The sequence below is a fragment of the Megalops cyprinoides genome, chromosome 7 (genome assembly GCF_013368585.1).
Source record: "Megalops cyprinoides isolate fMegCyp1 chromosome 7, fMegCyp1.pri, whole genome shotgun sequence".
NCBI classification, from domain to species: Eukaryota; Metazoa; Chordata; class Actinopteri; order Elopiformes; family Megalopidae; genus Megalops; species Megalops cyprinoides.
The window spans coordinates 24278471-24302642 of NC_050589.1; the positions used below are offsets into that span (position 1 = coordinate 24278471).

At 46.1% G+C, this 24172-nt stretch overlaps 1 protein-coding gene across 4 annotated transcripts in view; it reads right to left on the minus strand.

The window, feature by feature from the left end:
• Positions 1–1929: 1929 nt before the first annotated feature.
• Positions 1930–24172, minus strand: part of dvl1a (dishevelled segment polarity protein 1a) — a 38589-nt gene continuing 16346 nt past the window's right edge. The window contains exons 4-16 of one of the 4 annotated variants that reach the window (XM_036533104.1): positions 22790–22908; positions 10686–10824; positions 10125–10218; positions 9919–9988; positions 9558–9697; positions 8596–8672; positions 8395–8462; positions 8096–8173; positions 7605–7739; positions 7087–7254; positions 6728–6946; positions 3629–3665; positions 2721–2758 (exon numbers count right to left, since the gene is read on the minus strand). In XM_036533104.1, the coding sequence (XP_036388997.1) occupies positions 3661–3665; positions 6728–6946; positions 7087–7254; positions 7605–7739; positions 8096–8173; positions 8395–8462; positions 8596–8672; positions 9558–9697; positions 9919–9988; positions 10125–10218; positions 10686–10824; positions 22790–22908 (1312 nt within the window). In that variant the 3' untranslated portion in view covers positions 2721–2758; positions 3629–3660. Of the gene's footprint in view, positions 2759–3466; positions 3666–6727; positions 6947–7086; positions 7255–7604; positions 7740–8095; positions 8174–8394; positions 8463–8595; positions 8673–9557; positions 9698–9918; positions 9989–10124; positions 10219–10685; positions 10825–11935; positions 12264–22789; positions 22909–24172 lie in introns of those variants that run through there. The other 3 variants (XM_036533100.1, XM_036533102.1, XM_036533103.1) reach the window with 3 other exon arrangements.

The window sequence follows — 24172 nt, forward strand, 5'->3', positions numbered from 1 at the left end:
CTAAGCAGGGGCCAAAAGCCAGCTGACAAATTTTGCGCAGGCGTTTTACACTCTCTTCCACGCTTCTTTTTAAGCGTCACATGTGTCGATTCGTAGTTCCATATTTTTACCACTAGATGGCAGCGCAAAGCCCTGGGAAGACTGAACGATGTGCTACACCCAAAGAAGGAATGCCAAACCTCAATGCAATATTCAGAAATGTTAGCAACATTTAACACTGAAATGTAGCACTGCCATAGTAACATATTCCTGTATAGTAACTCTGCTGAGAACACTTTGGCATTTAAAAAAAAAAATCATATTCATCCAGAAGCTGTCACATCAAGTGAAATTTACAGTGCACTTATTAAAAAAACTTGCCCATACGTAGTTTGTTGTTGCTGTTTTATTCTTTGAATTAAAAATAATTAAAAACAAGAAATGCAGAACAAACTGAGATTTTGTCAAACAGAATTAAGGGACAATAGAATTTCAAAACAAAGAAAATCAAATTCACCTAAATTCAAACACCACTTCCATTGTATCAGTTTACAATGCATCAGTTAAGAAAAACTGCCAGTCCATATCTTTATACATATATATTTATTTTTCATATATATAATATATATTTTTATGTACAATTTGTTAATCTTCAGCTTTTTAGAAACAAAAGAACAAAGAAAGTTCAGATTGCAAACAGTGTTTAATACTAAAAGGGCCCAATGGAGAAATTTAAAAAGTGCTTTGACACATAATTATAGGAGTGATTTCCCACAGGGCCTGGGGAGGGGAGTGGGGCATATGGACGTATTTAAATATGAAAAATGATTGCCAAACTGTGTGCTTTCAGTAAACAAAGCTGCTAAACATCAACACACCTCCCCACTTACCACAATCTCAGAACAGCGTTGTGGATTTTCTCTGTTCTTTTTCTGTAAGTAGCCCTCGATTTTTTCCGTGCAATCGATGGCTTTAAAGGGCTGGCAAAGCTTTTCCGAACACATCTGCATCACACGGCATCGTGCGGGAAGTTTCTGTGACGCCACTCTCATTGAGAAACGTAATATCAAACAGTGCAGCACACAGCGCTATCTGTGAGAACCTTTGGTTTGTCATCTTCGCTTTGTCTTACATTTAAATCCACACTCCAGATGTGCACAGAGCGGTTATGTCAACCTTAACCCTGTTTGTCTCGGATGAGGACTCAGTTCATTGTCAGTGCAGCGGTGCTGCAGCAGTGGACTACTTTGAAGCAGCTTTTTTTGTGCCATGGCGGAATTAGCGTGTCTTCAGGATGAAACTTACATACTTCATGCCATAAAGCTTAGCTGAGACAGCGGGAGTATTGTGCGCCAAGTTCAAAAGGTTGTGGGGCGCAGTTGTGCTAGCACCTGGTTGGTAGACTTGGCAATGCATTATTCTTTGTCTGTCTGTCTGTCTGTCTGTCTATTGGTCTGTCAGTTTTTATTTGCATGAACACACTGAGAAGCAGTGGTGGAGACTGAATACCTTCCATATTCCAGCGCGTTTTCTTTTCATCAGTCCAGTTGCAATAAGCAGAGCGTCTTTGCTCAAAGAAAGATAATGAACATTGACATTTCAGACTGCCACTGTCTGTTTAAAGACCACCACTGAGATATGTAGCCGTTTTTACAAAGCAACCTTTGACCTTTGGTTTAAGGGTCATTCACAGGAGGCTCTTTTTGTCTTGGAGGATACAGGTAGTTTGGCTTTGTCAGCTTCCATTCAAACAGGTATCCACATCATGCTTTTTTGAGGCTAAGGGTCAGATGAGTTACCCTATGCTGGAGTGAGGGTTTCTGGGAAATGGAGTTCACTCCTGGTAAGTGTACTCTGCTGGGAGACCTGAGTCAGCCTCCGTCCCTGGGCTCTGAGTCTGGGGATTGAAGTCCAGACCCGAAATCACAGGGCAGAAGGTCCAGTCTACATTACAGTCCACTGAAATGAACAATAACACACTGAACAGGCCAGCCAGATGCTGCAAGTAACACAAAACACTCTGCACTTGTGCAACATCATTCCTTTTTTTTGACAGTAGGGCTCTGGTGGCGATGGAGGAGCGGCTCTGTGCAGAGCACAACCTCTCTTGCAGTCTGTAGGCATGGAGCTGGGGGGCGGGGGAGGACTGTCTGTGGGTACGAGTAATCTTTGGAGCAGAGATCCAAGCGGCATGCGCTTTTGCAGTGTGCAGCTGCAAAAGTAGCTAGCTACTGTCGTCTCCATCACATGATGTCAACAAAGAACTCGCAAGGGTTTCCCATGGCGTGCTGGAAGGACTGGCGGCTAGCGGTTAGCTCTGGGGGGACGGACCCCAGGTCACGCACTGGGGGGGCCCCTGGGGGACTGCTGCTCACTGGAACCTTGGGGGCCAGCCGTGCAAGGCTGTAAGGGGGCGGCAGGCCGGGTGGGCCGTAGGAGGAGTGAGAGTGAGAGTGGCTCCGCTCACTGTGATTGCAAGAAAGGTGGCCATGCTGAGAGAAAGGGGCGTTGCTGTATGAGAAAGAGGCGTGGCTGTTCTGGGAAAGGCCATGACTCCTGTGGGACTGGGTGTGGCTATAGGATGAATGGGTGTGGCTGTGGCTAGAGAGTGTGTGGCTGTGATGGCTTAGCTGGCTGGCAGATCGTTCACCCCGCCTCACTCCCCGCGTGCCCGGCTCTGATTCGCTGCCCCCGCTGCCTGTCGACTTGCGGTCCTTTTCCCGGGGCGAGGCACGGCGACCTTTCCCTGCGCTGGGGTTCGAGCCACTGCTTCTGCTTCCTGTGAGAGCAGAGAGACGTACATGGCTGCTGACAGAGGGGCGTAGCACACACACTATGTACATTATACAACATCATACACACACGCACAATATACATTATACAGACAAATTACACATATTACACAACATTATATACACACACGTACACACAAACACACACGCACAGTATACATTATACGGACACTCTATACATTATACAACATTATACACATACGCAATAACGCAGACACTATACACACATATTCTCTGACACACACACACACACACACACACACAAGCTTTGTATACGTTTACACTAAGGAAGACACAACTGTAATGTACATTGACAACTACAGATGTTTTATGTACAAAAAACATCCTGATCTTCCACTCTCAACAGCCAAACCTACAAACAGGCAAATTACACTTATTTCAGACGGAGTGTCTATGAAGTGAATGCTGGAATAAGAGGCTTAAAGTTACCCACATCTGAGTTTCCAGACCACAGTCGCTTACACCTGCCGAGGGAGGGTTCCTCCTACCAGCAGAATTACAGAGCCACCCTACATCCCACAGTGCTGCACCAGACACTTGACTGCAGACAGCACGGCACATAAACCATAAACTGCAAACACAACAGCACACCATCAAACATGCCCAGAGGGAGGAGGGAGGCACGGTTAGGTGGACTCGCGCAGAGTGAGAGAGAAATGGAGAGACGGGTCGCCTTGCTGTAGGAGACAGGGGCAGGGTCTAGGATACAAGGACCTTCCAAGCCATGATGAAAGGTGGCAGAACAGGTGGAAGGACTGACCGCAAGAGATGGGGAGAGAAACGAGGGGAGAGGGAGGGATGACGTGAGGGAGGGAGGGAGAGGGAGGCTGGCTTACCGGATCCCCCAGTCCTAGGATTACCTCTTCCATCAGTCTAGCGTTGCCCAGTAGAAACAGAGGGAACAACACAGTTACACACAGCCCGGCCCTGCCCTGCTCCACCTCCTCCTCCTCCTCCTAACCCGCCCTGCTCCTCCTCCTCCTCCTCCTAACCCACCCTGCTCCTCCTCCTCCTCCTCCTCCTAACCCGCCCTGCTCCTCCTCCTCCTCCTCCTAACCCGCCCTGCTCCACCTCCTCCTCCTAACCCGCCCTGCTCCACCTCCTCCTCCTCCTAACCCACCCTGCTCCACCTCCTCCTCCTAACCCACCCTGCTCCACCTCCTCCTCCTCCTAACCCGCCCTGCTCCACCTCCTCCTCCTCCTCCTAACCCGCCCTGCTCCTCCTCCTCCTCCTCCTAACCCACCCTGCTCCACCTCCTCCTCCTCCTCCTAACCCGCCCTGCCCCACCTCCTCCTCCTCCTCCTAACCGGCCCTACTCTACCTCCTCCTCCTCCTCCTAACCCGCCCTGCTCCACCTCCTCCTCCTCCTCCTAACCCGCCCTGCTCCACCTCCTCCTCCTCCTCCTAACCCGCCCTGCTCCACCTCCTCCTCCTAACCCACCCTGCTGGACTGAGTGCAACAGGGGAGCAGCAATCCCCTCTGCGTCCCCACTGCCTGCTCAAAACACCTCACACTCACACGCCAGTTCAGTCTCAAAAGAGGGGACATCGCCTACACAAAGCATGTGATTAAACTAATCGGATCCTATGTGAAAGGGGCAGCAGTAAAGCTCAGTGTGGGAAAACACTAGGGATAGGAGGGCAGAGCTTCACAAACCCCATCACAAGCAAATGGCTTGTGGATAGAACATGGTTTGGGGTTCATGAAGCCTTGCCTTCCCATCTCTACCACACATTGCTAAGGTGGCATAAATGTGAGCCGCACGGGCGAGGATGCGCACACAGGAGCACAATGCACTGGATGCCCTTAAAGCGGCAAACACAAGCTGCTGCTATTCACCAAGTTTCAGCACGACACACAATCACCCGCCACTCGCCACGTTTCAGCACAACACAAACTCACAGTCACACAAACTTCGGCACCGCTCACCGAAAGACTGATCGCTAGCCTTTAGCGACGTGAAGGACATACCAATGTCACACAGGACAGGAGGGACAGAAACAATAAGACATGGAAAGACCCAAGACGACATCAAAGACACAGGCAGGGATCGATGGCCGCAACACACTGGTACAAATGGAGTGTTTATCCAGGCTAGATAACGCAAACCACGCTGTGCTATAACCACACTACTGATACATGACATCACCCTGACTCTATCTGTGGTCAAGATCATTTGCCTGCATGGTCCACTTTGCCAATGACATCACCATTCCAAATGTAAGAAACAAAGACTGCATTTGCTCTCCTCTGTGAGAATGACAAACCTCCTCACTCACAAAACATGAATGCCCAAATAAGCGGAGGTGGTATTTTTGAGAAAACATAGCACAAAATAGGTTTTCTCAGCTGTTTCAGAGGGGCAAAGCACTGTTTGTATCCTGGACTCTTAAGTGGTGGGTGAAACAAAGAATTAGCTAAACCCCGCCCCAAGTGCGCACTGCTCTTTCGACAAGTGAGCCTGCAGTCAGATCAGACCCTGGGGGAACAAGCATTTTGGTTAATTCCAGATCTGAACTAGCCAGATTCAAATTTGAATGATCACACCTGACTCTCCCCAAGTACTCTATGACACAACACTGAGGAACCACTGCAGACATCCACACAGAAAAATGAATGATATCCCTAAATGATGTGTTATGTTACAGCTCTTAGGATATTGACAAGAATGAAGCTATTATTTTCTTAATTTTTTGTCAATAAACACGCATCTGAATGTTGATCCAAGTAATTTGTTACTGATCTCATGGTCCTGTATGTTAAAAATGACAGACAATTACAGATAAGACACTATAAGCACTGAGATCTTCATTTTGACTTTCCAGCAGTTTTAACTGTGGTCTCCTGATAACAACATACGCTCAGGAAATTGTGCTCATAATGAGAATATGCACTTAACAGCGGGAAGCAGTGGACCACTCCTATAAAACTTCATGCAATTTTCTGCTACACAATTATAGAGAGCTGACTAAGTGACAAATAGTAGCGGATCTGTATGTAAAATATGGGAAAGGACAAATTTTGCGACAGACTGAAACATCAATTTCAGAGGACATCTGAAATGGATGGGAGATAACAGAAATGCACACAGAGGCATCCTTTTCCTGCACTTTACTGTCCCGCAGAGTCCTACACACAGGATCTTCATGTTAAACAGCTGGATAACAAACATACAGGTGAGTGTGTCTGAGATAGACCCACGCTAAACAGCCTGAAATGATTCTGCATCGGGTAACTTGGGATGGTGCCACTGTGAAGCCCAGCTGGTGATGCCGGACAGCATGCAGCACAGATCCTCCGCAGTGAAATGATGTGGAGGGTAATGACAGAGGCACCCGGTAATGACACCACCATGCTGTCAGGCATCACAGACCCCCCACCCCCCACCACCTCAGTGCTCCCTCTTTATGAAGCCAGTCTGTGGAAAGCTACACAGAGCAGAATGTAAGGCATTAAGCTTGTGGTTGCTTCACCCTCAGGAATAACGTCCAAACACCTGATTACAAGGTGTTAAGTGTTAAGTCTCCTGTGTCTAATTCATGAGCTTTTTAACTTCTTCAGCTGCGGCCAAAAGACAGCTCGTCTAAAAATACGAACTGCACCTCCAAAAATAACAAGTCATGTTTCAGTGTGTGCCATGATGGAGTATGGTAATGTGTATTCCAAAGAACCAAGCTTATTAAAAATGAGTTCTTTTTTTGTTGATTTTGATTGTTTGGTCTTCATTCTCAACAGGTTTGTGGTGGACAAATATTGAAGAGCTATGGTAATTATGAATAAAAAGCCAGCCTCTGTAACCCTGAAACATATTAGGGGTTCCCACAATTATGGGACCCGTGGACTGAGGGAGCACTGTACTGTACTGATTTGACCGTGAGCCTGTTGACAGGGAACAAATCCCTTTGATTCAAGACTGACAAAAAGGACACTCACCCTCACTGTTCTGACTGCCTGCGCTGCCACTGTGGAAACTGTGGCATGGGTCTGTGTACCCCGGGGGGAAGCCAGGGGGCGCTGTAGGGTAAGGCGGGTAGGGGAACGGCTGTCCCCCCAGGGGCCAGGGGTTGGTGGTGGGCGGGGGGAGGGGGCCCAGGGTGTCCTGCTCCGAGCCCCCGCCGCTGGAGCTCTCATTCAGGTTCAAAGATGCCATGTCTGCCGGAGACGCAAAGAGGACACAGACGTTTCATTATGGCTGACGGGACACCGTGCGCGAGTGTATGGTTATACACATGCCGGGAACAGGCAGCGAATGAATGTGAGCATGCGGTGAGAAGGAGGAAGCGGGACCATACTTTGGCAGAGGTCGGCGAACGTGTAGTAGCACTGCTCGGAGAAGGTGATCTTGTTGACGGTGTGCCTCAGGTAGCCGTGCTTCAGTAAGCTGCTGGCGTACTTCCGTGCATCACGACGGTCCTTAAAGCCCTCCACCCGGGAGTACAGCCAGTCCACCACGTCAGCCCCTGAGAGAGAGACATTCACACTATATACCAGCCATGCACTCTACTATAGTAATACATTCACCATACACATCAGCCATGCACTGTACTACAGTAATACACCCAACACTATATACCAGCCATGCACTGTACTGCAGTAAATATCAAAGTCTCAGATTCTTCCCAATCCCTCCTTTTCCAGTTCTGTGATAGGTGGACCCTAACCCCTTTCCCCTCCTCTCTCAGGTCTATGCCAGCAAGCCCCTCCCCTTGTTCCTCCCTCTCAAACGTGCTAGTAGTCTCCACCCCCTCACCCTTCCCACTCCTACACACTATGGTAGCACGCTCTGCCTCTCACCCCTCCCCTGCCTCACCGATAACAGCATTGGCGATGGTGATCTTCAGCCACATCCTGTCCCGGATCTCCAGGCCCGAGTCCGGCAGCTGCATCAGCTTGACAATGGTCGTCATGTCTGTCTTGCTGACCGACAGGGGCAGGTCGTCAAAGTCTTTGAGATATGGAAAAGAGAGGTAACCATTAGGCCTGTCACTTCTCCATATTAGAAATGAGACCTAAATAAATGTGACACCCCCCACCCCCCCAACAAGGTGGCCCACGCGCTGTAGTACAACCTCCCTTTGAAGAATGTAACAAACTGCTCTGTGATGCAAATTACAGGTACACATACTTATTTTACAGGGCACATGGGTATCCCTAGACAGGGCCAATTACCACTGCCAGGCAATGCCCATTTAAGTCTGCAATTATGCATACATTCTCCAGACAGGAGCTGGCCACTTTGGTATCACTCTGCTCAGAGAAATATACCCTATAATGTTCTGTAATGGAAAAGGGTGGCTGTACCGTAGTGGGGGTACGGTCCAGTCAGGGCAGTGGTGTGAGAGATCCAAGCTGCAGGGTCAATGGGTCTGACAGGTTCCGCTGTACAAACACCCAGACACACAGGGATAAGACATTAGAGCACTTTATGTGTGCTGTGTGTGTGTGTTTTTAGACATTGAAGTAGTACGTGTTAGTTTCTGTATGCTTGGGTGTTACTGCATGAAAATGGACTTTTGCATATGTAAGTATATGTATTGCATGTGTGTATTGTGTACATGTATGTGTGTGTGTGTGTGTGTGTGTGTGTCTGTGTGTCTCACCTCGGGGGATGGTGAAGTAGCTCCGAGGGGAGGGGTCCCAGCACTTGGCAACAGTGAGACTGATGGGGCTGGAGGAGATATAAGAGCATCAGCCTCACTCTCAGTGGCTACCACCTAAGTCAATCAGCCAACCAGAGGTGTCTTCCTTGCTCCTCTTGGTACTTGCTCTCAGTCTGTCCCATAATGCTGCGCCCCTCTTACCCAGTCTTGGAGACGATCTCTCTGAGAATCCTCACAGCGTCATCGTTGCTCATGTTCTCGAAGTTCACGTCATTCACCTGTGCATTGCAACGTACAGGTTATTCATGGGGTTTATTAAAAGCTTTCCATATCCATTTCCTTTGTTCCTGTTTCTTGTGTTCTGTGCCCATTTCAGAAAAGGACACTTTTTTCTGAGTGCCACGGGATGGCATTCGGCATTATAAACTGACTGCACAAGCAGGCATCACACAGACAGTGTGACAGTTTTGGGTGTCAGGTTCTTCCCGACAGTATTCCCCTCGTATGTGCTTAAGGAGAAAACATGATATTATAATAACCCCATTAATAACGGGTCATTAAGTTATAGTGTATCTTCTTCCCCAGGGAGGTCCATTGACTCGAAGCAACGTTGTTTATACGGGCACTTGGTAAGTATTAACTGCGACTGAAGTATTTGATCCTAGTCATAATTCTAGGCGCAGTCAGTAGACTAATATGTATTGGGCTCCGGGGGTGGTGCTAAAAAATGTCCTGGCTGCACATTTGTGTTGTGTATATCAAGGTCTTTTGACGATTAATCATTCTAGCATGCTATCATGCTTTGCTAGCAAGCAAATCCCCTGCATTATGCTAAGCTGCTTTACACATAGCAGGTGAAGAGGAAATATGTGTTGCTTTCACATCTGCCAGCCCTCAGTGCAGCTGATGAGCTGTTATTTTCCTCCAGTTGTAGGTTTTAGGTTTGCGATTTAAGGGAATGTGCCCTGATGTATGCATGTCACAGTATTATATACTGATCATATACTGACAGTATTACATGAGTCATATCTTTCGTTCTGTAATATTGTGTAGGTCTCCACTGCCCTCAAAAATTCTTCCCCGAACCAAAACACGTGAAAACCGCATTTCACCTCTGTGTGTTTGGTAAGTCCAGAATCCCAGTGGGAACCAGTGCCTCTCACCTGCAACAGCATGTCTCCTGGCTCAATCCTCCCATCTGCAGCCACTGCACCCCCCTTCATGATGGAGCCGATGTAGATCCCTCCATCCCCTCGGTCATTGCTCTGCCCCACGATGCTGATCCCCAGGAAGTTATACTTCTCTGAAAGAGGGAAAAGGTCAGGCGTCCCTGCTCCATCCTTCAAAATCAGCATAGAGTGGGCCAGATAAGGCTGCATCCGACCAGTCCATGAGAATGAGCCAATTCCTATGACATTTATTATATTCAGCTATGAAAAACGACAGTGATACATAGAGAGAGGGAGAGGAAGTGCGTGTGAGTGAGAGAGAGAGAGAGACAGAGAGAGAAGAGGGAGGCCTTACCCATGTTGAGGGTGACAGTGATGATGTTGAGGCTCATGGTGGAGTCTGTGATACTGCTGAATGAAGAGGACTGCAGGCAGAAGAATTAGAGAGCACAGTGATTATTACACTTGTTTACACACTCAGAAAGCACTCACACACACGCACCCTGCGGGTGCGGTAACTTGCTAAAGAGCACGCACAGCAGTGCACACAGGAAGCCTCACCCGATCGATTTTGGCCACTTTGTGCCTCCGTCGCCGGCGCTTGTGTCTGCGCATTAGCCGAGACGAGGAGCTCTGCTCCGTCGAGCTGCTGAGTCTAACGACAGGGAGGCGGAGACAAGACAGGAGGGAGAGGGAGGCAGGGGAAGAGAGTGAATTGGGGTAAACACCTGCTAGTTTCAGCCACATCTAATTTCCTCCGGTACAGTTCAAGAGGAAATCAGAGTGTGAAGTGCATCCTCCTCTGTCCATCTTTTTTGCCCTTTATTGATAGCAAATTCACTTCATCTTCTATGACATTACATTATTTACTTGTTGACCTTATCCAGAGCAACTTACATAACTTGCATATCATCCGTTTACACAGCAGGATCTCAGCAATTCAGTTTAAGTACCTTACTGAAGGGTACAACGGCAGTGCGACACCTGAGAATCAAACCTGCAACTACTAAGCCCACTGTGCCACATTGCTACCCAAAATGCACAACCTCTGCTGCAGGGACTATTTAAGGTTTGGTCCCAACCATGGTTTAGCAGTTTCGGGACGACAGAGATGATGCTAACCTGCTGGTGTCATCGTCTTCCTCGCTGTCAATGAAGGAGCTGGATTCCAGCTCGCTGCTCATCATGGAGGTGCTGTCATAGCCCATGGCCGAGTCACGCGCCAGGCGCTCCGCTTTGGAGTGGCCGTTCACACGAGGGACTGAGGGAAACCAGAAAGTGACAGACACAGTTAGCCTCATCTCAACAGACTGCTGACATAAGGAAGCACAACTCAGACGTCTCTGTGCGTGTGTGTGCATCACTGTTTAAAGTCGAAACGCATTACCATTTAGTAAGAGCACTGACCTGACGATACCTGTTTTTTGCTGTTATTTTTTCCTCAAGTGTTTTGACACACCCTTTTTTCCAGAGTACAATAAATGCCACACGTAAAACTTGTGGTCATAAAAAGCACCACACTGCATTAGAAAAATCAAAAAAATCTTAAATCACAAGTTTTAGATGTGTCCTCCTGTCTGCATCGATCTCTGTGTTAAAAAGACATCATGAAGAGGACCGAGGCCATACAGATGATGTAAAGAAGAGAATACGAACATTTCAAAGACACAGAGAGAACTCTGTACTTCCATGTTCATTAATCATTCTTACATTTCAACACAAGGAACATGCCTGTCAGGGTACACAATAAGACATGCCTTATGCTAAAGTGTTGGAGTGATAAGCACGGATAAGCATATTAATGAATAAAAGAGTGTTTGACTTCCTTTAGAATGCCGAATTACAGTATGCCCTGGTAGTCAGCACCTTGCTAACTTTGTAGACAGGATGTAGTCACAAGAAAAGACTGTAGTCATAAGAAAAGAGATCATTTCACAATGGAGTGGATTAACGATGTCAGAGACATTGAAAAGAAAAAGTGAAAGGTCAGTTTAGACAGCAAGAGAGAGGGCAGAAGACAAAGACATATATCCACGGAGATTAACCTTTATAATACGATTAAATTCATGGTTATTAAATAGTGAAATATCAAGAGAGAAGGAACTGCAGGAAATATCCAATACTAGTCTAGTCTGAAATATGAACCCTCTATGGGGATTTGAAGATGAAAAAAAAGGCCAATTGGCCCTCTGAGGTTTGTGCCCATCCCTGAAGTTGATCTTTACTGACAGAAGTCTTACCTAATTGGCCATTATCAAAAGGCCAGTCAGGTTTGAGGCAATTGCACAAAGCTTGATCATGAGAAGCCACTCCTGAACCCCCTTTCCCCACACCCTCCCACCAAATCTAAGCACCCCCCCTCCCATACGTACAGAGACGTGGGCGTGGCTGTGTCTCAGGGTGGCACCGTATTGGCTGGAAGGGTCTGGCGAGGCAGTGAGGTCGCTGCAAACCCTGCTGAGCCTGGGGTCTTCGGGGGCGACCGAAACACTCCAATAGTTTAGGGGTACCCATCCCTGCCCCCTACCCTCCTGTCCTGTGGTCCTCTACACAAACATGCACACGGACACTCACGTACACGCTGCTTTCTGCAACTGGCACCCAGGCACACACATACACTGCAGCCCACAGTTCCGATTCCTCCACCAACACACCAACACAAGGCCTACTGTAGCGACATCTAAACAGTGCAGTACACACTCAGCCTACACAACCAAGTACAAAGGTGACACACACAGTCATGCACTGATTTGAGGGCTTTATGTCTCTCTCTCTCTTTCACACATACACACGCACACACATTCACTGGCTCTGACTTGCAGATACAACAGAAGACCATTGGTTTTGTGTAATGTCTCGCCTACAAAAGCCCACGCTTTATCACTGTCTCCATTTGACACATAAATCTCCTACAAACGGTCTCTTTGATTGCATTCACACAGGGAACAAGGGCCTGCTTATTGGCAGACTGTTGGCTCCAACACTTATCTATAACAGAAGCAAGGAGAAAGAGAGAGGGGGAGAAGAGAGGGAGAGAGAGAAAAAGAGAGACAGATAAAATCATTTGTACTCAATCTTTTTTTCCTTGCCACAGTATACAGCAAAGAACTAGTATGAGGAAATGGATTTTACTGCAACACACCAAATGGCTGCTTGCAAACGGCTCTAAACATCTGGACGCAGCTGGGAATGCGCGCACTTGAATTTCGCCTGCAACACAGCTCAGTGATGGCACGAACCAACGACCAACGCCGGGGAAAGCAATCCATTTATGACGGCATTACAGAAGCGGCAATGAACTGCAAACGGAAGCACTCAATAAATCAAACATATTTTTGGCAGCGGCAACAGCCTGACGCTGTCGACTTAATAGCCTCCATAAGTCTATGGCTTTATGCTGCCCATTACTGAGATTAAATGCAGAAAAAAGTTTCCATTTCATTTGTTTTCAACGATAATAAATTATGTTAAGAAGCTAAAAGCGCACCATATGTCACCGTGTCAGCAGCAGGTTTTTCTGGGGAATAAATGATTGTGTTATTTTATACATTTCATCTGAGCTGAGTTATCCCAAACTTAATTAATTTCGTCCGCTTTCGGTTGGAAAGGAGATTCGGTTTCACCCGCAAACAATCGTGCTTATCATTTTATCCGACGTGGCAACTGGAGTTTTGATTACTGTGGCACAAGAACAAAATAACGTGACAGCATGTCATTCAGGAATGATTACAACCAGATTTCTATTAACTGGGTAACTACTAACTACTATTTAGGGACACGGAATGCGGTTATTTCAAACGCGACTGATAAAAAATGCAAGGATGAACATTCGTGAATGGAATCATACGAATTTTAAATATTTTCTCCAAAGTCCGTGTATTATCACAACAAGCTCTTTAATTCTGAGAAGAATTTCTGTATTCTAGTATGAGCGGCTGTGTAAACGGATACGGTGCCAGGCATTATTTTTGATGCGCTGTCAAAACATTTCAGGACATAAGGCGACAGGGGAGACAGTGTAGGACGATACCAGGATATTGAGGAATGGTTACTTGCCTTGCGGTCAGGAAACTACACTTTTCCACCGTGACACTTCCATTAGGATCGCGTTTCTGAAATTACAGGTATGTCTGTCGTTTCTGGGCGAACTTCATTTTCAAGAAGTGTTCTCAAAAGCTAGGGCAAGAATGCCCACAACACGGTAGCACCTTACTGGTGACACAGAAGATTAACAGATTTTAACGCACACCTTTGGTATTTATTATGTATTATGAATTAAACAATCAGTTTGTAGTTATTTACACTTTGAAGCGTTGCGCCACCTAGATCAGTCAGTGGTTTCGATCATATGTACATTATGGGAAGTAAGAACTTTCTGGGGTTTTTTCCCCCCAAAATTACTGCAGATTCAAACTAATTGCACGTTGGCACACATTCCAACCACACAGCCCGATATGACTCGATATTCCTTGGTGACGGACCCCTGCAATACACAGCAGCCCCAGATAACAGCAGGCTGCTAATTGAAAAACACGACCAGTTAAGCACCATCACCGGTGCTGTTAGCCCAAATTGCTTTTCCTTTGTCCTCTGTGGGTCACTGAAGGTTTATACAGAGCGTAATGCGGTGCTCACTGCAGTTTGATTTCTGAGCATAACCTTGCGTATTTGCAGTCGCGCTTTATACACATTAACTTTTACATAAATAATACGTCATGTACCCTTAGCAGTATACAATACAGGTAAGTAAACAGTGAAGAATTGCTGAATTGAAAGGAGAGTAATTTAACCAGCTAAGGACTAAAATAATACTGAAACTATGATTATTCAGTGTAGGCTATTCAGGCACCATGAGAAAAATCTGTCATTGGCTACCACATTATCTAAATATTTAGGTATGTTGGCATCACTAACAGAATCTTGAGGTTCATCCAGTACTTTCAAAGACTAGCTTACATCGAAGTAAAGGGAAAGAAGTGCAGCTGTCTTACCTCACCGACCGATGACGGAATCTACAACTACAGGACACTTAAGCGTAGCAAGCGGCTACCTCATATCAGATCGGGAGCGCGCAGCAAACGCCCCCGCCCGCACGACCCACACTCGCTGCACTGGATCCAAACCAACTGCATGCTGACACTTCACAGAAGACACGTTTCAAACGTGCGAAATTGTGATGATACGCGGGTCAAAGCCCGGGCTGCAGGTGTTCGTGCCAACAGGTGATTTATGGTCAGTAGTTCGCCTACAGCTATGTAACAGAGAGCCTGCATAAAACCGTTTCCTGTTAAGCGTTTACATCGTGTTACCGCGACTCGGTGGTGAAATTGCGAAGACACACACACTCGACTGGTTTACATAACAAATGCATGAGACAGCATTAAATAAATAAATACAGCATTAGTGAGAAAACTGTCATCAATTAACACAGAGCAGCCCAATTACTCCACTTGTAAAAACATGTCTTCATGTTTAGATCTGAAATGTTAAATATTTTTCACTACAACAGTATGTAGTAAGTAACCTTGAAGAGCTGTTTAATTCTCTGGTTTAGTCTGAGTACATTAAATGTCACACACATTGTCTTGTTTTAATGCAGCAGTCAAGTCCAGTCAGGTTTCGCTCGCTTTTTACTGATCAGCATATGCTAGAGTTCTCTGAATTCAGTTCATTTCGGTTCAGTTCAAATTGAGTCTTATCGATGTAATGTCATGACGATGAGCACGTTTTGTTTTGCCAAAACATTCAGGTCAACTAACAACAGCAAATATGAACAGCAAGTCACAGCCATAGACACATACAGGCAGACACGCATATTTATAATGGTTGCTGTACAAACGATCATTCATTAGTTTGTTTAGCTACTGCCCCCCAACTCCCAAGATATGCAAAGTACTGTTTAACATATTTAATATTTAATACATACAGTATTTAGCTGCCAGGTGAACAGATTTCTTGTCCACTCCCAATAGCATATGGATTTTGGGGATGTTAGAAAGGACAATATATATATATTTTTTGACTGATTACAAAGTTTGAACACAATAACTGGGAAATGCAAATTTATGTATCTCTGTCTTTAATATTTTGTTTTTCTCTAGGATTGTTTCCAGGGACATGATATGACTGCAGTGAGTCACTTTAAAATGAGAGAGGCAGAGTTGTCCTACAAAGATGTAAAGAGCCTAACTGTTCCAAGTTAGATCCTAGCATTCACAGCCTTCCTGTTTGACACATATGCATAGGGAGGGACAGGTAGCCTGCCTCCAGCAGTGGTTCTGCAGGTAACAGATAATTACGGGTGGCCAGAGTTTGCTGTAGGTGATGAAATGGATCTTCTCACATAGCTACTCAATCACCCCTAAGCGCAACATCCGCTCACACTACACAAACAACCAAACCCTGCATTATTCATTCCTGTTCATACCTTAAAGAAGAGATGGACTGGATGGGTTTACTGGCGCACACACAGCAATTCACAGTGCTTTGTTCAAGGAGCAGTACATCAAAACTGCTTAGACAAGACTCAGCCTCAAGGGAGCCCAGAGAACAGTTCCCTAACATGGCCATAAATCTAATTTATCCACAGGTATTTACAGAATGCTGAGAAATGGTCATCAAAAGTAAGTACATAGATGATCTGCTAGTATATTTGTAGGCAGTCTATGATGTCTTTGCCAGTTAATATGCAACAAGGTGGAAAACAAGGGTGGGTAATCATGGTCCTGCAGTACCAGAGATGTTTCTTGTTTTTGTTACATCAGAATACCTTAATTACTTAATTGGATCCATCATCTACGGCCATATTTCCTACATCCTCTCAGAATGATGAACTGCTTGAGTATCTGGAGCACATGGCCACCAACATTAACTTAGCTCAATAAGTGAACCAATTATGAAATTAAAGTGCTCAGGCTGAACACAAAGCAGAAACACCGCCTTCACTCAAAAGACCACAGCTGCATACACCATGGCATAAGTCATTCTGTATTAATTTCAGTATTCAGTAGCTTGGCAGCCATGCTGATCTGGGGTACAGTTTACAGGTCTGAATACTATGTATATGGCTGGATATTCTGTTGTATCACCATCACATACTGAACGATACTCTCACACCCACCCATCTTGTTATGAATCATTAATCATTACTGTCACCAGCTAGAAAGCAGAGGGGGACAGTTCATGTAGTACATTGGCTAGCATGAAAAGATTATCAGCAGAGCTGGAAGTAAGATAAAAATGTGGCCTTCAGTATTTTGGGATACAGTGAGATGATTTTCACACGTTCATTTGACAAGTTTCACAGCAGGTTTATAAGAATACATGTGTCACTTAAAGACTTGCCGAATTTTTGGGGAAAAAAGTGTGTGAGTTTGAGAGTTTGGAAGTTTGGAGTGCTAGACTGGATGGGAGCTGTGAGTATGTATGTGTCTGGGTATGTGAGAGCAAGCGAGTGCAAATGTGAGAAATCGTTACGCCCTCACACCTCTACGCTCATGTTGCGATACTTCACTCAAGGTTCAGAGCCTCCCATTCCTTACCGTCCTCTCCCTCTATCAAACAGGCAAGTCACCCACATTCCTCCAATCAGAGGGCTGTGCGTCAGGACTTATCTTACCACAAAGAGACAAACCAAGCTTGGAGAAGAGACATTCCTTCACATTCATTCACATTCAAAAAAGCTCTGATTATTTTAGCCACGTCTACTCATCTAATCAAGGTGCTATGAATGAATTTGCCAGGACGTCCCAAGTCAGCACTGAACCAGGATGGCTGCCATCCTGACGAACCACATATCCTGCTTTCATTCCTGCTGTTACCACGCTCACCATGCATGCATTCACTTGTACACTCAGCACTGGTATTATTTTTGGCTTTCAGCAGGCAGCACTCAATTTTGCCTCTTTCCCACAGAGCGACAGAGCCAATTCCCCACTGCTCACATTTAATTAGCGCTAACGAACGGAGGAGCAGCAGCGGGCCCGGGTGATAATTACTGCTTCAGCACTTCGGCTGCCGGCTGCTATTTCCAGCCGGAGCCGTGGGGACGCGGCCTGATATGTAGCATCACTTTACTTCCAGAACATTCTGAATAAACTCCCATTCTGTGGGAGACAGGATGAGGATATATGTCTGTGCACAGGGGGGGGACAGCTTTGGATTCACACGATGCAGATATGGACAGTACACATTCCCAAGCTCTGAGACACCTCCTGGGGACCTGCTGTGGGGTCCAGCAGTAGAGTGGGTTCATTTATGCTTGTTTTTGCCATAGCCATAGTGGCAGTGTGATGTAGCAGGCTAAGGAACTGGGCCTGTACCCTAAGGGTTGCTAGTTCAGTTCCCAGGTGAGGAAGTATTGCTGTACCCTTACGCTAGGTACTTTCCTGGAATTGTTGTATAATTGTATAAAAATGTGAGCTATGGAAGTCACTATGGAAAAAAGCATCTGCTACCACTACTACTACTATTAACAACAGTTGTCGAAAATCAGAGTAACATTGTACAAGCCTTCACCATTGTTTTTAGACAGGAGTTTTAATTAGCGAGGCTATTCTTTGATTACCGTGGCCACAGGCCCCATACAATCACAGTCCCAAAACAGAAGTGACTGTGGTGAAGTACCTCAGTGACCCCTCTGTGACCTTTATTCATGGCTGTTTCAAAAAGAACACTCAGAAGGGTAGAGGAACAGTCCCGTCCTGAGTAAAAAATAACGGACTAGACACAAACAAGTATCTAACTTACAGAGCACACCTTCAGAATAAATCACAGAATGAACCACAGCACACTGCACATTCCCCAATACCCAGAAGGCCTATGCAAGCACATACATTTCACAGACATTACTTTTTATTTGCAATGCAGGGAAATTTATATAGCTTACATTTGGCTTGTTATCCTGTTTATGCATCTGGATATTTACTGAAGCCATTCAGACTAAGAGGACAGGCTTAAGAGTATGGTCCTGCCCCACTGAGGGCGCTGACACTGCAACCACTGGGCTTTGAACTAAAAAACATTCCCCCCCCCCCCCCCCCCCAAAAAAAAAAAAAAATCAGCACTAAGAGCATCAGTTATCATAAATGAAGGATTTCAATCATTGTGATGCAGAAATGTAAGCCAAGCAATCAGAGAAAGGAAAAAAAAACATGAATGAAAAATTACAGAATCAAAAAAGAGGTCAGGTACAATACTGAACAGCCCTACACACACTCAGCAATGAAAAAAACTAGCTTCAACGTGGACATGGAGTTGGAGCATAAAAACAATTGAGTCAATAACGAGGCAAGAAGTCCTCACAGTGTGCCCTTGCTGCATGTGCACGCATGCATGCACACACACACACACACACACATAAGCGCACACATACACAAACCACTTAGTCTCAGACCCAGTGCAACAGAATTTACTGTTTGGCTTCATGGCTTTTTTTTCCAGCTAGGCCATCAACCCTGCCCCCCCATCCCTCAACCTTTATCTCTGGCTCCTAATTAAGCCATTTTAATTAATGTCTTCTGTTAATGAGGACAGATAAGAGGGCAGATGGAGCCAGATGCTTTGTAGCACAGACCAGTAAGAGGTGGACTCAATGTGAGCATCTCTGTATGTGTGTGTGTGTGTGTGTTGGTGGGGGCTGCAGTATGGGTCACAGTGGAGCAGTGAAGGGGGTTGAGGGGTTAGTAATTGGGGGGGGGGGGGGGGTAATTGTGGACTTATTTGACACTGTGCCTTGATCAGTATCATTTCCCTAAATAACCTGGAGGCGTGGAGGTCTGGCTGGGAAGATCGATGGGTTTCTCTGAACTAGGGGAGGGGGGCATGTCTAAAGTAAAGCTTTTCATTTTTAAAGATGGAGTCGATATTGCGGGGCAGCAGCAGAGTTCCTCAGCCTCTGCTTCCAATACCAGGAAATGGAAAAATACAGCACAGCTATTTGTGCATGCTGCTATAAAGGGGACTCAGGGCTATAGTCATGATTTGTATTCCCGATGAAAGGGATGAGAGTATTACGCTACATGTGGTTCAGCAATAATCACGCTTGCATCTGGCGGGGTTTACATAACCTGAATGTGTTTACATCCCAATGTGTTCCTCCCTGCTCAGGATATTGTGTCCTCTGTGGTTCAGACTGTCACATAACATGCTGCCATAGTCCTGCTGCCATTTACACAGCATCTCATGCCATTCAAGATTCTAATCTGATTGGAGATGACTGGTGAACACTCTTTCCCTCTTTCACACACACACACACACACACACACACACACACACACACACACACACACACACTTCTAATAAACATGCTCTTTCCTTTGTGTATTTCAAACCCCGGAAGGCATAACCATGGCGGTAAAGATCATACCACATCAATATGCATAACATAAAATAACATCATTATTCTCACATATGTTCTCACTCGCCACACGCTTAGTAGCCTTCATGCTCTGTCAACCCTAAGCCATTTGGGATAGTTGTTTATGTTTTTGTTGAATTTTCCGCAGGCACACCTGACCCCAAATCTCTGCCGGAAGGGTCAGAAATCATTGCTCCGCGCTCCACCCATATTCAAATTTTATATTATACACTTTTTTTGAAAACTTCTTAAATATGAAAACATTTTCTCTGCTGCAGTGCTGAACTACAGTCAAATGCAATTTGCATTCAGCAATTGCAGTTCCACTATAAAAAAAGAGCTGAAGTCTGCTCGGGGATTAATGTTAGGCAATTAGCTGCCTAGCAACATCAGTATATCACAATCAACTGCAGTGTGTGTCTGTTTCTCAGTTCACTAGCTACATCCCATTTTGGAATACTTATCACTGTCACACCCTGACATATAATGCAAAGACATTTCCTTGCTGTTCTATTTGTTTGCAGTGTCTGAACAAACTTTCACCTTTCCTGATTTTACCTAACCTGATATCTGTGTGAATGTGTGTGTGTATGTGGTGTATGTGAAAGAAAACAAGAGAAAATATTACCTGTATCGTAAAGCAAATAGCACAATATGATTGCATCTTAACCATTAGCCTTTTGAAAATATCTCTTAAAAATGTTATTGTCCGTAACAACAAAAAAATCAAACAATGCTAGTATATAATCCATATAGGCACCTCAGAGAAAGGAGATGTGTTATTGGAGACTGTACGGGGAAATGATGACATGAAAAACATGCTCTGTGAGGAGTGGAGAAAGGGGAGCTCTGGAATGACTCAATAGACTGAGAGCAATCTGGAGTCACTAAAATATGTCAAAAATCCACTTTCACAGGCATTCCTGTAACCTGGAGACCCCTTTAGTGCAGGTGTGCTCTCAGTTCCCACAGACCTATCTTTGACACTAAAATGCCCAGTGTAGGCTACACTCTTCCTCCTTCTGCATTGCTTGCAGTCTTCCTCTCCGTGTGGCTCACAGCCTCTCTCTCTCTTTAACTCACTCCTCTCTGCTCCTTCTCCTTGTGCATTGTTACTCGCAGCCGTACTTTCTCTGTGTTACTCACTCCCTCTCTCTGTTACTCACTGCCTCTCTCTCCGTGTTACTCGCTCCCTCTCTCTCAATGTTAATCACACTCCCTCTCTCTCCGTGTTACTCACTCCCTCTCTCTCCGTGTTACTCACTCCCTCTCTCTCCGTCTTACTCACTCCCTCTATCTCCGTGTTACTCACACTCCCTCTCTCTCCGTGTTACTCACTCCCTCTCTCTCCGTGTTACTCACACTCCCTCTCTCTCCGTGTTACTCACACTCCCTCTCTCTCCGTGTTACTCACTCCTCTCTCTCCGTGTTACTCACTCCCTCTCTCTCCGTGTTACTCCTCTCTCTCTGTGTTACTCACACTCCTTCTCTCTCTGTGTTAATCACACTCCCTCTCTGAGTTACTCACACAACCCCTCTCTGTGATACTCATACTCCTCCTCTCTCTATGTTACTCAGTCTTTCTTTCTCTGTGTTACTCACACTCCTCTCTGTATTACTTGCACTCTTCCTCTCTCTGGGATACTCTCACTCCTCTCTCTGTTACTCACACACCGCCTCTCTCTGATACTCATACTCCTACTCTCTCTCTCTGTGTTACTCCCACTCCTCCTCTCTGCATTACTCGTATTCCTCCTTTCTCTGTTACTCACACTCCACCGCTCTGTGTTGCTTGCACTCCTCCTCTCTCTGTGACACTCACATTCCGCCTCTCTCTGTGTAACTCCTTCTCCTCTCTGTGTTACTCACATTCGGCCTCTCTCTGTGTAACTCCTTCTCCTCTCTCTGTGTTACTCACACTCGGCCTCTCTCTGTGTAAATCTTTCTCCTCCCTCTGCGTTACTCACACTCGGCCTCTCTCTGTGTAACTCTTTCTCCTCCCCCTGTGTAACTCTTTCTCCTCCCTCTGCGTTACTCACACTCGGCCTCTCTCTGTGTAACTCTTTCTCCTCCCTCTGCGTTACTCACACTCGGCCTCTCTCTGTGTAACTCCTTCTCCTCTCTCTGTGTTACTCACACTCGGCCTCTCTCTGTGTAACTCTTTCTCCTCCCTCTGCGTTACTCACACTCGGCCTCTCTCTGTGTAACTCCTTCTCCTCCCTCTGCGTTACTCACACTCGGCCTCTCTCTGTGTAACTCTTTCTCCTCCCTCTGCGTTACTCACACTCGGCCTCTCTCTGTGTAACTCCTTCTCCTCTCTCTGCGTTACTCACACTCAGCCTCTCTCTGTGTAACTCTTTCTCCTCCCTCTGCGTTACTCACACTCGGCCTCTCTCTGTGTAACTCTTTCTCCTCCCCCTGTGTAACTCTTTCTCCTCCCTCTGCGTTACTCACACTCGGCCTCTCTCTGTGTAACTCCTTCTCCTCTCTCTGTGTTACTCACACTCGGCCTCTCTCTGTGTAACTCCTTCTCCTCCCTCTGCGTTACTCACACTCGGCCTCTCTCTGTGTAACTCCTTCTCCTCCCTCTGCGTTACTCACACTCGGCCTCTCTCTGTGTAACTCTTTCTCCTCTCTCTGCGTTACTCACATTCGGCCTCTCTCTGTGTAACTCTTTCTCCTCTCTCTGTGTAACTCCTTCTCCTCCCTCTGCGTTACTCACACTCAGCCTCTCTCTGTGTAACTCTTTCTCCTCCCTCTGCGTTACTCACACTCGGCCTCTCTCTGTGTAACTCTTTCTCCTCCCTCTGCGTTACTCACACTCGGCCTCTCTCTGTGTAACTCTTTCTCCTCCCTCTGCGTTACTCACACTCGGCCTCTCTCGCCCTCCTCCGTGCTCGTTCCCGCTCCCTCTCTCTGCGGTGGCTGAGCAGGGACTCGCTGCCCGTCTCTGTGTCCAGACCGTCGCGGCTGCTCACGGCGTTGGCGCTAAAAAGGCAGATGCACATCCTCAGTCAGGCTGTCAAACTCCAGCGCCATTGTCATGCTTAACAATACTGTGAACGCCCTAAAGGGAAGCTCTCTCAAATAAGGATGGAATTCAGACTCCCCCCCCTCAAATGCCCTCAGGTGTGGCAGACCTCATTGTTGTGTGGTAGGTGATATCTGACCAGGTGCTGTTTTCCCCTCACTTTAATTACTCCAATTTATCACTTGATCCAAACGCATTGGAAGAGACACACTGATGGTGGCTAGTCCATATAGTGTAGTGACGAATGCTGTGGTTAAAAAAAAAAAAAACGTTTTGCAGAAATGTGTAAGACAGCCATTTGATAGCCACACAGAGCAAAGAGCTCCTGCGTGGGAGTTTAGCGTGTGCTAATTCAGTGTGGCCAATGGGAGTGCAGCGTGTTGGGGGGAGGGGAAGGGACAGTCTGCAGGTGTGAGGTGAACAGGGACATGTACAATTGTGCTGGAGGGGGTTCATTTATTAATGCTGTTAAATGCCCCCCTGGCAACTGAGAGAAAAGTGCTCACAGGCTGCAGGAAACCTGAGGCTGGTGAGAACAACCTCCCTCTCTCCCTCTCTCTCTCTCTCTCACACACACACGCACACACACACACAGGAATTTACACACATCTTACGTACACAAAAACACAGAGATACACACACGCACACACTCGTGTAAGCAAAGAATTCAAACACAACATTAAGCCATCTTAGTCAATACCTAAGAAATCTGATACAAAACTGACTTTTACCCTCAATGCAATCTTGTCCTATAAATACTGTATGAGCCATTTTTACTGTGATTTATTGTTTGTTTACACGTGGTGTGATATATTTTGAGTATGTGTTGTCAGACAATTACTGTTATAGAATACATGTGTGGTGACAGCTGATTTTAATGTAGTTTATCTTAGCAACGTTTCTACAAAGAATTCTCAAGATCATTCCATCAGGTTCCATCCCACAGAGCTGAAGGCTGTTCTCCTGTCTCCCCCTGGTGGAGCAATGTCTTCAATATAAGAGCCGTTTTAAAAACCGTCCGTGCGGCTTCATCAAGGCAACAGCACCGGCTAACACATGGGGAGTGACGAACTGCCGCACAGCAGTCCTTTCTCGGGTTCTTCGTTTGTTGGATTTAAGAATTATAACGAAAGCATGAACCTAATTATTCAACGGGCGCATTTAATTCTATGTCTAAGATTAATTCATAATCGAGCCAGTTAAATTCATTTCAGTTATTTA